The sequence below is a fragment of the Ischnura elegans genome, chromosome 7, assembly GCF_921293095.1.
Source record: "Ischnura elegans chromosome 7, ioIscEleg1.1, whole genome shotgun sequence".
NCBI classification, from domain to species: Eukaryota; Metazoa; Arthropoda; class Insecta; order Odonata; family Coenagrionidae; genus Ischnura; species Ischnura elegans.
In genome coordinates, this window is record NC_060252.1 from 90,707,006 (window position 1) to 90,725,501 (window position 18,496).

An 18,496-nucleotide genomic window follows, 5' to 3' on the forward strand; every position below is an offset into this window, starting at 1 on the left:
CCGAATAACAAACCTGAATACCTACCGTTCACCATACATATGATTCAACCCGAAGGTTGGATAGGAAGGGTGAGGGTAGGGTTCACCCCGGAGTAAGCCATCGACTATGAAATTCACACATTCAGGTAATTAAGAGTCTGAATTGGAGTGCATTATTTTACCGAGCGGAAACGTGGACACTTAGGACGAAGGAATAGAGAGGACTGGAGGCGATCTAAAATGGGGTGTGGAGAAGAATGGCAAGAGTAAAGTGAACGGAGAGGAGGAGGAATTGCGAAGTGCTGGACATGGTGGGTAAGGATAGGCAGCATCTAGATGAGATACGGAGGTGAGAGATGGTGCGGATGGAACGAGTACTGAGCGTGAGGGAATGTTAAAAACAGTGTTAAAGGGTAAAATGTTGGGTAAACGAGGGAAGGGAAGGCAGAGAATAGGATTTTTTTACAGAAAGCAAGGGAGTAAACCTTTATGTGAATTGAAGCGGAAAGTCGAATAAGGGAGGGGAAACTGTAAGAATACTTCTTAAATACTCCATACAAACCTACCTCAATCGGTAGAATAGTTTAGTAATATGAAGGGTAGGAGGTTCCTTTTCCTGAGACTTTTTTCACTTCGAGGGTTTTCTCCATGGTTGCCCAAATTCTTCACCCGGAATTTGAACCGTAGAAGCTCCGATTGGCAAACAAATGCTCCACCCCAAAGCTACAATGTTCCTCTTCTTCTGGAAGTAGCACTATTTAACCCTTTATAACCCAATGTTGCCTCTAAGCAACATCAAAAATGTTTAAACTTTCAGCTCTATTTAGGAGATATCTAAACTAAATATTATTTTGTAGTGTAAATTTTATTGACGAAATATTTGGCTGCCTGGATAATTATCATTGAGTGTAAAATTTTCAAGTTTTCAAAATGAAAAATCTCGAAATTTGATTTCTCTCAGAAACAGCTCTGGGTTAGAAAGGGTTAACTATAGCAAACGAGTTAAGAGAGGAAGATAGCCTTGCTATGCGCAACTCTTTACCTTGATATATTTATTGGAAAATAAAATCGAAAGAAGAATAATCACGGAACTATAGTTAATATTCCTCTTTAATCATAAACTCATCTGCTCACAAATACTTTACTCCTGAGTGTCCATTGGTAGTTCCCCAAAGAGCTCGAATGCGCAAGGGGACTTTTCAGCGCAGCAGCATGAAAACCAAGCCAATATTGTACGTCTCATATATATTTCCTCTTTTATGCATCACGTAAAACTGTAAAATGTAATGAGGTGAAATTAATATTTGACAGACCCTAAGAACGCCATTTTTTTATACAAGTGACGAGGTTTAAATGCGCTACAAGTATTTTAACTTCACGTGTCGTAAGTTATAACCTACGGACATGGCCACAAGGTGGAGAAATTCCGCATTCGCGATACTTTTGCTCACAAAAAGCTGCTTAGCGGTCAGGCTTAAGTGTTTAGATTCTGAGCCGCTGATGCGATGATCGTAGCCGTATGTGACCAATACCATCTACCTCCAAATCGTCAGTTTTTCAGAAGACGGAAAAAAGTAACTGTAAATCATTGTAGAATGGAAACAAAAAGTAAAACCAAAGAACTATGAAATTCAGCGCATAATGACAAATTTACAAATTAAGGTAAAACTAATTATTGGATTGGTATTGGAGTTTAAAAGGAGATAGCAGGTAACGCAACCATTTTTTTAGCCTTAAATAATTTTACGGGGCATAAAGATTCCCCCATTAAAATCTTTTGTTTGCTGTAAATTAAAAGGACCGTTTTATTTTGTGAAAGGAAATGGAGATAGAAGTTAGTATGCATTTCCTCAAACATGACTGATGTATTCGCCAATAACCTCAACTCCTCAACATATTTTGTGCTCATAATAAATAATGCACTTTTAATAATATATCATGAACATGAGAGCGCCGAAATAAAAAAATAATTAATTCCTGAACTATATTCAAATTCCTAGAGAGATATAGGAACTCTACAACCACCCAAATATTGTGACACAAATAAAGAGTAACAGCTTCAGGTGGTTAAGCCATATAGAGAGATTGCTAAAGATCCGAGTGGCCAAGAGGATATACCAAGGACATCCAGATCGTAAAATAGAATATATTGTTCTCTATATATTTGGTTCCTCTCAATATTATAATTTTTTTTAATCAGAGGGACACTGAGCGAAATATAGTTGGATGACGCGGAGGATGACTTGAGAAGGATGGGTGAAAAACTACGTGGATAATCAAGGCTTAAGATAGCAGTGACTGGTCCAGCATAGTCGCAGAGGCCAACATCCAACAAGTATCGCCGAGGGGTTAGGGAAGGGTATTACTGTACTCCCTGAGAGGAGGGGCAAAATTTCCAGCGTAATTAAGGTTCATTGGTCGTGTTTAGTTACTCACCACCGCCGTTATTGTAGCACAGGTACGGGAATCGCCAGACGTTTCCGAGTCCGACGGAGTATCCGAGGAGGGAGAGCAGGAAGTCGAATCGGCCGGTCCAGTTGCCGCGCTCCGGCTCAGCGGTCATCACGGACCCGATGGAGGCGACGTCATCCTCGCCGGTGGGCGTCAGTGGAAGCTGCGAGTTGGCCACGGAGAACTTGTCCTCGCTCTGCGGACAAACGGAGAGGGTAGACGAGATAAGAATGATATTAGCAGAGAAAGGAAGATTTATGGCTACGAGGCGATCACATGACTTGAGGATAATTTCAAGGAGAAAGCCAGGAGGGGGGGGGGGAATTATAAGGGTTCAAATTCCCCCGAAATACTTCGAAGATGTACTACACAGTGTCAAAAATAAAATTATGAAACTTACATACGCATTATAGTTTGGACAACATCAGGACTGATCAGTCATAGCATGAAATTGATTATGAACGCCACTGGTGAACTTCAAACGCCAGTGAAAGAGATTGAGACATAGGGGAACATAAAAAATGTAAGAGACACAGATTTAGCAATATAAAAGAAATCTTGCTTCACGCTACGCTAATTTATCTCAAGTGTTTTCCAAACATTTTTTAAGATATTTATTATACCAACACATTCCTAGAATTAATGGCTCTGCAGTTTTGATGGAGGGATATCTTATTACATGTTTTTTGTTGATATCAGCATGCAATAAAGCTAGAAATAAAAATTTTAAATCGAGTATGGATAAAGGTATGAAATTGGTATTATCGAGAACATATCCGTTGCACCATTCCTACGTAGTAAGTCGGGAATCCAAAGGTAATTAATTTGATTTATAATCCAAGTAAAATTTTCCCCAAAGCAATAAATTTGAATTTCCATGTCTTTCACGAGGCAAAATCAAAATTAATCAGATCTAATGGTACTCCAATTGCAGCACTCTAATTATTTTTATCTCCTTTAAAGGTTTGGTTCGCGGCGATACTACGATTTTCCATCCCACTCAATATGCTATATCGCCAATTTCTGAAACTAAAGTGCTCTTGGTGTAAACATAATTCCGAAAAGTAAACTCCAGATCTGGTGAGATAGCTGACCAATGTCGTAGCTTTGAATTGTGCTTGGCTCTAGCTTAGATCATGACTAGAGGTCATTCGGGCATAATTTTAATGGGTAGGTTAGCTTTTCATTTTTTATTCAAGTATCTCTCCGCATGTCCTAGTTCCTTGAAACGTAATTAAACAGGTTCATCAAACCGATGTTCCAAGATGCAAAGGAATAATTAATGGAGAGATTTTTAATCAATATGCCGATGTAGCTTGATTCCTCTCGACGCGAGATACCTACCTACACTCCGTATAAAGACAGATTTCAAAGAATAATGACTAGAAGAGCTTGGTAGCCGATTAAATTATGAGCAGGGGCGCAGCGAAGAATTAAGGCTAGGGGTGGTTTTAGGCACAAATAATACTTAGGGGTGTGGGGGTATTGCATACCCGCAAGGGTTTGCAGGAGTTGTGGGGGCCCTCCTTTAGAAAAATTCTAAGGTTGATGGTTCAAAATGGCGAGTTTTACGGCCTTCTGATGGATATTTGATTAATCCTTACACTATTCTATAAGTAATACTGATCCAAATAAGTAAAATGGATTAAACTTAAAAATTTCTCTGAGCTCTGGGGGGGATTTTAACCCCCACAACCCCCCCCCCCTCGCAGCGCCACTGATGATGAGTCCCTTTCTATGGAAAAATTAGGAAAATTTGGCAGGCGTTTCATTTAAAGTGCTCTTAAAAGCAATTTCCACATATAACTCCGAAAAGTAAACTTCAGATCTGGTGACATAGCATCGAGGCTGACCAATGCCATAACTTTGAATCATGATCGGGCTCGGCTCTAGCTTAGATCATGACCAGAGGTCATTCGGGCATCATTTGTTTCGGCTCATAGAAATATAAAAAAATTTGCACATCAGTAATGAAAACATGAGTAGTCAGGCATTTACTTCCTCAAGCTTCCTAGGAATAATTATACAATTAAAAGGATCGGCTTAGGTTTCTTTTACTGATTTATAGAATCGAATCCCGCCAGAAGCCTTATTCAAAATCCAGTGGCCTCGCTAACTTAAAATATATATGAAAACTTACACTTTCGCTAAAGTTTTATCCAGTAATGCGGTGAATAGTATGGATCAACATTTGGCGTTTTCAAGGGTATTATGCCAATGCTCCTTTCTATGTTAACTTACAAATGAAAACTCCATTGCTGAGATCAAGAATGAAAATATAACGTCCAATAACATCATTAAACGATAGGATAGAGTTGTTTGTGCAAAGACTTTCAGAAATAACATTTTCTACTGTTTTTACCATAATAGGTAAAATAGAGATTGAATTGATCCAAGCTGAAGCCAATTATTAGATAGTTTGATATGACATTGTTAACAACTCGATCTATCAATTAAGTTCCAACAGCACAAAAGCATGAAAAATTTTATCTTTGTAATAACATAATACGCAAAAGTACATTTTCTCTAACAATAAGCCAAATTAAATACAATACGCGCTTAAATAGCGTACTACTGATTATGAAATCCTAAAATTTCATAAATTCCTCGCTAATGAAAAGGAATCGCAGCGTACGAACAAAAGGAATCGCAATATGTCAATGCAAGATGGGGTAACTCTGGGACGCTCACAACGACCGCTTTTCTGCGCCTTGACCTAAAAATGGTAGTTATATTGCCTCAGAAGTATCTTCCTTTGCGTCATAGCAGTGGAGCAACATCAGCGTTTTGAGCACCAAAAGATTTATACGGAGGGCTACGTGGGCATTCCTTAAAGTTCGATGTCAAGTTTCAATGGTAAGGAAGTAATTCTATAAGCGTATGACTATAAATTCTTTTCGAAAGATTCTCAGTTGAGAGCGTGCACCATGATACGTAATTACTAGTCAGATATTAAAAAAAGAGGGGCTACATTGAATCAAAGCCTGGAAAAAATTTCCAAAGGTTTACTGCCTTTCATGCATACCGTGGCGAAAAAAATTCACCAATTACTACAGCCAGAATTTTATAAATTTCTTGGATAGAGTTATTTATATGCGTATCCTATTGTTTAAGATGACCATGGTGGTTACAAATGAGTGAGATTTGAAAACATAAATAAATCTTAATAATGATGCGTTTCCAAATCAGTCGAGAAAATTTTTAAACGGCTTATCATTGGCGTTGAAATTCCAAAATTGGTCCAATGAATCCCTGCATTTCTCCATATCTCTTGATGATTTTATTTTACCTCCCTATGGTACATTTCCCCAATACACATTTTTCTTCTATCTTTTCGCGAGAAATAACTTCTTTTAAATTTACGCTATCAACTTGAAATTTTCTGGATAAGCAGGCAAGATATTTTTCCTTATTTTCCTGCATCTTTAATGTAAGAATTTTACATGTGAGAAAATACTTAGGTAAATATTTCAACATTTGACGTACAGAATTATTTGTAAAGGCTCGATTCAATATGCGCCGAATATTTGAAGGAAGAAGGGTAAGTTATGAAGGAGTAATTCGTCATGAAAAAAAGACGCATTAACTGGATTGATTGGTCCTATTAAATTTTCAATGGCACTGCCTTCCTGTGTTCTTCGCAGGAGTTTTCATTCTATATTTTCAACTTGATTTTATGTCATTTGATGTGGTCAATCCATCGTACTCTTCTTTAATGCATCGATCTCCATACTTCGTTTTTCACACTCTCCCGGATAACATCTTGTTTCCCGTACGATGTTAATCCGATTAACCTCATTATATTGCTCCAATATCAGATTTCGACAACTTATACTGTTGGCTTCTTAGCTTTTTCAATAACCCCTTATTCCTGTTCCGTAGAGCGCCACACCCGGAAATCTTCTCCGCCAGCTGCTAACTTACCTCCAATCTTAAGTTCTAAAATATATATGCGACCACTAAGTCATTAACGTTGTTTTCTGGTAAGGCTATTTAATACTTGACACTTGCTGTCCTCCTTCAATCGCATGTAATGGAGCTGCCAGGAGTCCTGAAACGCACACCAATGCCTTCACCTTTATTCATACACTCTGTGACTCATCCTGTAAGTTGGTTTTGATAGAAGGTAGAGCTCTCCTCAGACTAAGTGGCAGCATATGTCTGACACACAGCCAGTGTTAAGCGGTATTCATTTCTCTGGACCATTTCGCTAATCAGGGATATTTGGATGGGGTATCAGTAGGCTTCATCCGCGCTCTGAACCCAGCACCCTTGGATCAGTAGCCGCTAGAAATACATTCTATTATATTTTTATTGTTTTTCGCAGAGATATTTGTTAAAATTTTGGTAACTTTTTACAAAAGAAGGAGCGAAAGTTTACCGAAAACGAATTAATGACAGGTTATGAAGATCGAGGCCACAACATAATATATTGACTCAGGAATTCTCGTGACGTGGAGTTTACATTCTATATGACTTTTGTGCGCACAGTGAGGACCCATAAGAAAAAAAAGAAACTTCGACTCAGAGAAAACAACATGAGCGCGCACGTAAACAAACATTCCCAGGACATCGTTCGACGACAACTTGGCCAGCCACGATGTAAATGCTACCAGGCAGCCTGATTTATTCCCCAGTTTCTCGGACCATAGGCATCGACTCATTTATTTATGTTGCCAACCACCGATCGATGTAACGTCCTCCCGATCGTTTGAAAATGCACCTATTAATAAGCACCGACGGGAAGGGGAGCGCTTGCAGGGCAAGTTGAGGCTCACGCGAGAATGGCCTTAGCCAATGGGGCGTCGCGAAGGGCGCCCTGATTCCTTCCCTATATCGGCCATCTCGGATATCTAATAACATGCCGCGGAAGCCACGCACCTACTCCGACGATACCTCGCCATGGAGGAAGAAAAAGCGATAGAGGAGTGGAACCGTTTCATTGCTCACGCAGTAATTTCTTGCATGATAAACAGAGATACTTATCGTATTGCCCACTAATTTATAAAATACCACAGTGCAACTTGGTTATTACGAATAAAGTCAAATTTTTGCGAAGAAATGTCGTGGAACAACATATCTAATGATCAACGAGGATATCGTATTGCCCAAAAATTTGATATCAGCGTACTACTCGTGTTTCAATTGATGGGGTAAGAAGCCAAGGGGTACGGGTGATTTTATTTCTCAACAGAGTTCGGTACAGAAATTGATGGAAGAAATGAACAAAAACTTGGAGACCCAGAGATACGAGTTAGTCTCGGTCAAAAGCTGACATCGAGTGAAAAATCAAATGTATGTACTATTGGATATCTAGTTGATCTCGCTAGTTTTCTTTCCCTAATTTCTGTGCCTCATTCTATTTTTTTAAATATTTGCACCCCTAGGCTTCTCACCCCCTCAATTATCATCAGGTGCTGATGATGATTGAGTAACAATTGAAACGCGTGAAGTACGGTGTTAATAAAATTTGTGGGCAATACGGTATCTCCGTTGATCATTGGTTATTACGCTCTCGGCCGTAACGTCAGCGCGGATGTAATACCATTTATTCCTAAGGCCATCTAAACTTAATGTGTAATCAATGGTAAATGCTTGAATTTATCGTTAATAGACTCCAAAGCCTCGAATAGAACGTCAACGAAATCCAAACAGAAAATTATAGATTTCTTTCAGACCTACTGGATCATCAAAAAAATATCTCATCAGTTGATCTTTCTTAAAAATTTTAATGGAGCCGACTGGTTTCAAGAGGTGATCCCAAAGCATTAATGTGCGTTTTATGTATCCTGAGCAGATTTTTTGGGATTTTTTTCTACTACTCAGATGTATATTTTGACTATTCTCGAATGAATCATAAAGATTTTTGTATGAACTGCATTATTTTCAAAAAAAGAACCGTCGAATCTTTCAATTAATCGATATTTTCGTTCAAATTTCGATTTGTGTTGAAAATTCGAGCTTTTCATTTCGATTCGAAATCGATTGCACGAAAAATCGATTTTGACCGATATTTTTCCTTCACCTCCCGTAAGCTCTCCCCAGGGTGTTGCGTTGTGGAATTTGTTTACGACAGTCGGATATTTGCAGTCATGGCATCGATTTCAGGAATGAAGTGGGTGTAAGGATGTAGGTAGGGTTGAGGGCGGTTTTGGAAGTATCTATGCTTTCGATTTTCAGAATGGCGATAATACTATAGAGATGGCATCATTTCATTTTTTGTTTTCTATACGACTTTTAAAAGCTCTTGTAACTTCAGACGATTAATTTTTCCAAATACCTCTAAATTTGTTTCAAATTACAGTTCGATCGAGTAAGTAATGAGGAAGAAGAGTAGGAGAGATGAAATGCCTCATGAAAACCTTGACAAGAAGACGGAACAACCTCATAGGCCATATCTTGAGAGACTATGCCTGATGAAGACAATCTTTGAGGGACAAGTAGATGGCAAGAAGGTAAAAGCCTCGAATAAAATACATGGAACAGGCAAAAAAGGATAAGGAAGACAATAAATGCGTAGGTATGGAAAGATAACCTGATAGAAAAATTAAGGTGCGCCAAACCCGTCTTAGGATTGTTGATGATGACGATGATGACAGTTTTTTATTTTCTCTCTCCTTCAAGAAACACCCTCTCCTCCTTTTCTTCTCAACAATCCCCCTACTCTCATCATCAACTCCCAGGTAACATAAAATAGCTGTATTTAAATACCTAACGTTACACTCTCTAGGGAAGATTTTAGCTGAATTTGTACGACGGTTAGCTATGAGTCTTTTAGATATTGTTGGCAGCTTGAGATATAAGGAACCTCTAAAATTATTCACATTTTCAGTTTACTGCTGACGTTCCAAGTGAGTTCGATAGTGCCTTCCTTCCAGAACATATTTATTTATATCCAAGGGAGCGCGCACGAGACCTCGCTCCGCCTCGGAAGCGACCTGCCCTTACGTCTCATTCCGGGAAATCTGAACCCCGCATCAGGGTTCGCAGGCGAGGAGTGGGGGAGGCGCTCCCAGCCATGACCGACTGCCGTGGTTAACGTTGTTATGGGACCCACGAACAGAGTTGAGTTTTCGGGTCAACCCAATGACTATTCCCACCATCGCCCCTGACAGCGGGACTTTTCCAGCACCATTGCTGGTGACGAATGGCATTTTATCGCATTGTACTCGTGCTGTTTGGGGCGTTACCTCATGGAATTAACTTATCATATCGAAATAATCTCTAATGAAACTCGAGCAGGTAGAGCAGCTCAACTATGTGAACAACACATTAGAGCAGGGGTGGGCAATTGTTTGGGCTCGAGGGTCACTTTGTATGAGCGTAGGTTAATGGAGGGCCCCACCGTATATAGTGAATGTATTCATCAGTTACCATTATATTTAATTTCAGAAAAAAATATAAATTGTACAATAAAAATTAAACAATAGTGGTAGTTATATTCTGTTTCTTTATTTGGTTCATTTTATATTAGCTAGATTTCTAGCTGCTAGCACATTTAATTATATAATCAATTGAATGAGACAAGTGTACCCTATCACTTTTTTTTATTCTGTGTCGGGCCATCACAAACTCTGTGGTGGGCCGCATGTGGCCCGCGGGCCATAATGCCCACCTCTGCATTAGAGGAAAACCGATATAGCGGTAAGAACATCAAGAAGAGAATTCCGATAGCAAAGGAGGCGTTTATGAGCAGGAAGGTCCTTATGAGGGGATCGTTGTGCATGAGTTTAAAGAAAAGGTTAGCGAAGAGTTTGATCTGGAGTGTAGCGATTCACGGAGCGGAAACATGGACGCTTAAAAAGGAGGGCGAGAGAAGACTGAAAGGGTTCTAAATATGGGTGAGGAGAGGAATTGAGAAGGTGAAGTGGATGGAGAGGAGGAGGTGCGACGAAGTGCTACATATGGTGGGTGAGGAGAGGCAGTTTCTAGATTAGATACCGAGGAAATGGTAGGTATGGTTGGAGTCAGTACTTAGCGTGGAGGGGGTGTTGAGAACTGTTAGAGGTTAGAATGATGTGCAAACGAGGGAGAGGAAAGAAGAGAATTGGATTTTTAGATACAATGAAAAGGAGTAGGCCAAGATGGTAAATTTAAGAGGGAAGTCCATGAAGGGAAGGGAGACTGTCAGATACTTCTTTAACACACCACATCCAAATCTAGCTTAATCGGTGGAATACTTTTAGCTTGTAATGTGAATAGTTGAAATAATAAGAATAACTCTGTTTTCAAAGGTTTCGATGATAATCTCTATATCAGGCACATTCGATGTCTTCTGTTACCAATTTCTCTAATGATGAAGATCCACTTCAAAATTTAGGTCAGATTGAATTTTTGTAATAAATATGTGTGGAGAAAATAACATATTTTTATTTTGGAAATTCGTTCGCTTTCTTTCAAATATTACCTTTCATGGGTCGTGTTCAATTTAGACATAAGTCCCTCTATGGCCCCACTCAGATACACAGGTTCCGGTAAGAAATCCGCATCACTCAAAAGCAGAGAGTTGTTTCAATATTTTTGTAAAATAATTTTTTTAATATTGCGGAGTATAAAAACTGAAGTTGACAGGCTCTAACATAATTGATCACTAGGTTAACTAATTGCTACACTGAACTGCTTCGCTTTAATGTGAATATGAACTACAACCAATATTATAGACAAGGCTGTATCATATTACAGCTGACGGTAAACAAAAATATAATATAATAAGCACTGTGGGATTCCTCCCGAGCTGCTACGTCAAAAATATCAATAAACATAAATACAGCAAAAATTATAGTTTATAGGGTGGAAAAGCATTAGTTAGCAGCAAGCCTCCACCAACTGTTAACTATAACCAAATGGGGGTTGCCGCGCGCTGAACTGAGGTTGCAAGGGAGGAAAGTGGTGTTTTTTCGGCGTTGGTTTGCAGTGTGGGGTTTTTGGCGCGGTCCATTCTTAACCAAAAAGGCAGGGGAGCAGGATTTGGTGCCGGCCTGTGCCCACCAACTAGTCTTCGGTCTACTCCATTATTCACTTTCACGCTCACAAACTCATCTACCGTAGTGGACATTGTCACTTTGATCATTCTGGTCTCACAACTTCAACAGCACCAAAGTACTTCCCATTTACATGCTATTGAAATCACTCGACTTCAACACCTCTATATCATACGTATTTAAGTAGTTCAAACCTACAGCAGTAGTAATATAAATTATCTCGTCTAATTCTGTTCCTCGTGACGTAAGTAATTTCAATACACTAACGGGTTCCGTGGAAAACTGGAAAGAAGAAATATATTCGAGACTTCGAGATTACTCACGAATCTATAGCTATCATTTTACAGCTAACGATCAAATGATCACATAAAGACATGAATACCCAATTTTCAGGTCCACATCATTTACTTTTCGTTGAAATATTCGTCATTGTATACTTTCAATGCCTTTTCTATCACTCCGGAGGAGACCGAGAGAATATTAGGCGCTTTAAGTATACCGGAACTAGCCACGGTGATTACCTCGCGGAGTCACCCGTAATGCGCAAATTGTGCGAAAAATACTCAGAGAAAAAATCATTCGCCGTGACAGGGATTCGAACCCGGTTGACTGTTTTATACAGTTAAACTACCGAGGCGTCATTCTCCCCTGTGGAAATTTGAGGACTATACCGGACAAGGTGGTATGGACTGCTGAGCATATGATGCCACAAGCCATGCCAAACACAGCACCACGGCCATGATTTTTTCTCTGTGTATTTTTAGCACAATAACAGGCGGATGAAATAAAAGGAGAGTTTTATAAAATGTGCTTCTAATTAATCTTACTTATATAAATAGTTGAACGAGAACCAGAAGCATATAACCAAATGTTTGCCCATAAACCCTCAGTACTTACACGACATTGAATGAGTTATTAAGAATTTTTGAGGAGATGCTTGGAATTGATTTCGCATTCTATAACGTTTGTTAAAAGTCAATTTATCCACGACGAAAGATTTTTTGATTATTGTACGGAAAATCTTGGGCTACTCATGACGTGAATTCTACAGTTTTCTATACACCAGGATATTTAGGCAAGTGCCTTAACAGAAGTAGTATGCTAATGTATTGTATTACCGCAGTAATTTGTATCCTGCACCATTTTTTAAACTTATCATTGTTTGAATTATTATGACTCTACGAGCGTCCAAATAGTTAGAATTTAACGTACAGCGTAAAATTTTTAATGGAACATGTTAAAATTATTGTCATCCTAGATGGTATTCTCAATGCAGCACACATATGTAATGCACGATTGTATATTCAATCTAAGGCGTAGCAAATATGGTTATGGGTATGGCTGCGCAGTGACACTGCACATTACACGAAATGAATATTTCTCGGGTCGAATACCGGATAAGATTCTCCAAATCTCCTTCCAACGTTTCGATGAGCGATTCAATAAAGGATCCGGGCGAATACACAGAAAATCTTGTGTGTGAGGATGTGAAACATGAGAAATCCTCGCTGCCATTTTTCACCAATAAAACACCAGGCATTGTATGACTGATGATTCCAGGCTTGACTTTGTAAAACCTTTCCCTGACGGAAAATGAAAGAAGAACCTTTGTTAGATTCATTGATATATTTGAAATATCACGACCCAGTTTTCGTAGCAAAGTTACTTCGTCAACCAGGCATTGTATTACATTACATGTCTTACAGAGAATCTTTAATTAACCAGGTGGTTAGAAGGTCATGATTTAATGTTTAGTGAACTTCGGTGAGAAACCGCCAGGACTGCCTTTAAACTACGTCAGGCTTGACGTTTTCCTGGTAAGTTGATCAGGATTTTCCAACGCTTGTGGCTAACCCTGCCATCGACCTCAGTTGTGGAGTTCATAATCAAGTTTGTGGTGTTTTACATACTCCTGAGAGTTAATTCTGGCAATACTTAACAGTCATTGACTCGATTCAGTCTGTGAACCGCGACTGCTATAAGCCAATCTGACGCATCTCTCGAGTTCTTTAATCCAGATCTCGATGATTCGACAAGTCTATCTGATTTCGATAGAACTAGGTTTTAGGAATTAGTTTTTTTCTCATTCGCCGCGGTCAGATTGGACGGAGGTCACCCTCCAAAAATACTCCATATCTTCCAAGTGAAAGAAAAAACCTATCGGGGCCGGATGGATTAAATTAGATGGCGGAGATCAGGTAAAATCATCCAGACAGTAGCAGGCAATCACTCCTCCTTCCTTGTTTACCCTCCCTCCTCGTCACCAAAGGCATCTGTTTTAGATTCACCAACTTTCCCTGACTTCTCCGTTTTTCTTATTTATAACTTAAGTTCATTTCCTCGAACGCTATCCGTTTTGTGATCAAACAGTCTAAGTTCAAGGTCGGGGAAACCGTAGGTAACATAAAAAGATTTGCGGTTTTCTTCCGAGAAATGATGGTGCTTCCTCCTGACTGATATCTGAATGCACCCGACCACCCCCGTGGGTCAACTCAATCGGGAACCTACCACCTCCACTACCTCTTCACCATGCTTCGCCTCGCCCCCTCCCCCTCCAACACCTCCTTCCTCTCCCCCAGGGATATAAATACACGGCGGCCGCGGGTGTTCAATCGAAAGGTGAGGGTGTTGGGGGGGAATGGGAGGGGTTGGAATCACGGGTCGACCTCCTGCTCTCTCTCTCTCTCTCTCCCTCTCTCTCTCTCTCTCCCTCACTCTCTCTCTCACTCTCTCTCTCTCTCCCTCTCAATCTCTCTCTCTCTTTTTCTCTTCACTCTTTTGGTGTCGAGAAAGGAAAAGGATGGCGTAAATATCTGTGAGGTGAGAGTGCGGTGTTTCCCAGGCGTGAAGAGTGGTGGACGAGCGGTGCAGAGTTTAGCACAATCCGTGATCACCATATTTTAAAGCCTGTTCACACGATTTTCACTACTTAAATATTTTCAAAAATTTAATATTTTTTAAATTTTATTTTAGCCAAGCGACCTCATAAGATTTGATGCTGGGGCCACGTTTTCTTTCTTTTTTTTTAACAAATACCTCTTTTTTCATTAATTTGAAACTATATTGTTGTATGTTTCTTGTCAAGTTGGTGATGCTTCTCCTTTACTTATTTATACTATTTTATAATTTTTATTACAATAAAGTAAATACTACGTGCATTACCGGTATTTTTACGAAGTACGAAGTTATTTTTGTTGTTTCCAGTTTTGGATAGTATACTTCCTCAGTCACTCGCTAGCGGTTAGATGTCACGTCATGAGCACGAAATGTGTTAAGGCTGATTGAAGCCGAGAGTAAGGGTAAACAAAGCCCTCAACTAGGCTGAGCGGCCTTCGATCAGATGAATAGCAAATGCGCTTCTAAAGCAAAATGTTGGGCGAATTCAGGGACAGTGTGCGCTCAAAGCGCTACCAAAAAAAGCGGTGGAATTTCCCCCTGAATACGACCACTACTTAGCAACTCGGTGTGATCGCTCACTCATCTTTCGGAGTGGTATTTTCGGGCACTACTAGTCTTATCACTCGTCGCTGATTGGCAGGAGCTCATGTATTAGTTTTAACGATGTGTTGCCATATGATTCAAAAGCAGCTAAGTAGAGCTCTTTCCGCTTTTTCGACTTTTCCAGTATTTCGTATTGATGTATTCCCTTATACAGTATTTAATCGATAAAAATTAGCTACAGCTAAATTCAACAAGCCATAAGATGGTAAAACAGCAATTCTGTCGCTAATGTCTTTACTTACTAGATTCAGTAACCTCTAATAATAATAAGAATAACGTCCAGGAGTATACAAAACACAGACAACTTGATTCTGCAATAAATACCTTGAGGACGATGGGAGGAGGTACAGAGTTAGAAATTGAAGCGTCGGTAGTGCCTGATCAGGTTGAGTTTCCGAGAAGAGTTGTACCGAATTACACGCTATAAAATCGTCAGGACTTATGTATTTCCTAAAGCTTCTATAAAGAATTATATAGGACTGGTAATATCCCATGGAAGTTCACTTCATGTATAACCTTCTACATATACAGTTAAGTAAGGCTTCTCTGCAAGTCGTGTAATTATGTACTTTTCTACATGTACTACGCCTTACGATATCCTAAACTGCACGTAGAAAATAGAATGATGAAGCAAATGAGGGTGTGCATAACTGCCTAATTGGGAGCGATGGGATGCTAAATGGTGGGATGCGATAGAGTGAAGCAAATTAAGCAAGCGCTAAATGGTAACGAGGATGGGTTATATCAAGAGAGGTGGATCGTATGGGTAGCTTAATGATAATCGAAGAAAAGTTACATTTTGCCCATGAAGAGCAGTATCTGTGGTGTCATACCAAAACTGGTACACGAGAATTTCGATTGAAACAATATGGACGATCCTTTTAGAAAAATAACAGCTGGTAGCTAGAGAAGCACCCTGTTTGCGGTAGGAATCATCTCTTACCGAAAAGTGCAGCTTGTTATAAAGGTTTCGTATGAGATAAATTTCCACTGATCACCGGCCATCTATATCCTCATATAACCCCGAAAGCCGTCTCAATTCCTACACCGACCCAGTATGGCGAAGTATCTCTTCTAATTTATCGCTCCTGATGGACCTGTAAATATCGCAACTGGCGAAGATATTGAGAGATGAAAAAGAATGACTACTTAGCAAAATTAAACCAATGCGATAGGGTAAACCGTTTACAGCCAAAAATGGATCCGAAGAATAATTCCCTCGGTGGTCGAGAAACTTAATTGCCCATGCTTCTTCGGCGGACGTACAGGGAAGATAGGGGGCTAGGTTAGGAAGGGGGGAGTAGGGGGGAGATGAGGAAATGACGTCGAGAGGAGGTGGGGTGGATTGGAAAACAGGGGTGGTAAGGAGAACGTTCCGGTCGGAGGGGACTGTGGATGGCCCTCCTGATTCCCTCTTCTCTCGAGTGATTGCCACGAATATAGTCGGCCAAGGAAGACCGGCAGTCTAGGGAAAGGGAAGAAACTGTATCCGCTTACATTCCATTACGCTGCAAGAACAGTTGGAGCGGGAGGGCAAGCGAAAATTCCCATCTACCCCGCGGGATTCAACCTTTATTCGAAAAGAATGCAAGATCTATATAGGTCATTCCACCTCAATTCACGAAACGTTTGTTCCTTAAGGTCGCAGATTTTGATGTAAATATCTGTGTGGGTCTTCATTCAGCTCAAATAAAAAACATCAAGACAGCTTTTTAAAAAAAATACATTTTTTGCGATGATGATGATGATGAATAATTTTTCACACTTTTGCCAAAAACGTTGCCTTGAACAACACTATTCCTTCGATTTCTCCACCAAACTAGCGTAAATCTATGGTCAATGTTTATTTCAAAGCTAAGACTTAGCGCTAGACATGAAACATGTAAAAAAAACGAGTATTGTAAATTAGGCCATTAAAAATTACCGAAACCTGTAAAGAGGCAGTGTTTTAGGGGTGGAAGGTCGCCAGATATTATGCTTTCCATCACTTGGAGGAGATAGTAACAGCTCTTCTTCGTCTGAGTGAGGGTGGAGACCACAGTGATCAGCATAGTGGCACTCAAACCCCCGCAGGAGAGGCAATGTTCACGTTAACGGCTGCAGTAATACAATATGGATTATTATCCTACTAGATTATTATCCTGAGGAATCGCAGCTTTTCCACCAATCATATTGTAAAGGACATAATGGCATTCTCTCGAGTCAAATTTTCTGGGGGGGGGTAAACTAGTCCTCCATTTGAATCACTGGTGGTCTTTGTTGGATGGTCGGGGTCAAACCGGGAGGATACATCAGTCAAAGGTGGTAATATTTAAGAATAGCAAAATGGAATTTAACTTTGAACCTGCGAAATACAGGAAAAACTAAAGGTGAAAATGCGAAGGATAAGCCTTGCTCTACAGAGAATCAGTGAAATGAAGTGGCTTGGATATGGAGACTTTTGGAGTGGAAGCGTGAAATGTACAGGATTATACCCTCAGGATCTGTAAATGGCAGTGTTGGAGTCGGGATAATGCTCAGAAAGAACCCTGGAATGCGTGTGAAAAGCTTCCAACAGTATAATGAAAACATAATTATGATTAAGGTAGCGATCAAACAGGCAGATACCGTACAGTGATGCCGGTTCGCATTCTAATTACGGATTTGAAATTCGGAGTGGTAAAAAGCATGTACGAAGATACTAAGGAAGTAATCAAACATGCAAGAGAGGAAAAAAACTAATTATTTAAGGAGATTAAGATGATTTTGTCGGAGGAGGTTAAGACAGGGAATAACAGGAGAATATGGGTTAGGAAAACGATATAAAATAGGGGAATAATTATTGCAATTCTACACTAGATAGTCTAGTGGTTTCCAACTCATTAGTTAAAACTCATAACTGAAGAAGATACTAGTGGAAAATTCCAGGAGACGTGAGATGATTTCAAATAAATTCTATCTTGGTGAAGCAGGTATTTAGTACCTAGGCGAAAGATTGAAAAAACTAACCCTGGTCAGATATTGACAGCGACCATAATGGTGAAATGAAAGCTGATATACAAGTAACTGAAGAGAACTGTGAAGAACATATAGCAAGTAGAAAAACTGAAGGAGGTGTAACATCAGCTATCATTTAAAGAAACAGTAGAGAATAAAATTATAGAGGAATTTACCAAGAAATAAGCTGTAAATAACTGAAAGACATTAAAAGTTTACTGCAGGATACCGCTTGAAAGAAGAAAATATGGCATTAAAAATCCATGGATCACGTATGAAGTCAAAAAACTCAAGCCGAAGTATATGAAAACTGAAGAAAGGTAACTTAACTAAAATTAATTAAGGAACTTTATAAGTCGCAAAGCGGCGAAAGATAGGGAAATGCGGATGAAGAATATCTTCCAGGATGTGCAGAATTACCTTTCAAGCATAGAATTGGAGTCTGGCTGTGACACAGTGAGGAACCACTCAAGGAAGAGAGCTCAAGATCCAATGCAATTTAGAGCAACAGCGGACGCGATCTGATTGATAATGAAAACAAATTGAATATATTGAAGGAATGCCTTCAAGGGACAAACAGCCTAAATGGAGTTGGGCCGAAAATAAAT

General features: G+C 39.6%; 1 protein-coding gene across 1 annotated transcript in view; it reads right to left on the bottom strand.

Annotated features, from left to right (window-relative positions):
* Positions 1 to 18,496, bottom strand: part of LOC124163041 (sodium- and chloride-dependent glycine transporter 1-like) — a 158,359-nt gene that overhangs the window by 126,828 nt on the left and 13,035 nt on the right. Inside the window, exon 2 of the mRNA XM_046539824.1 lies at positions 2,416 to 2,626. Coding sequence (XP_046395780.1) covers positions 2,416 to 2,626 — 211 coding nt within the window. The remainder of the gene's footprint in view (positions 1 to 2,415; positions 2,627 to 18,496) is intronic.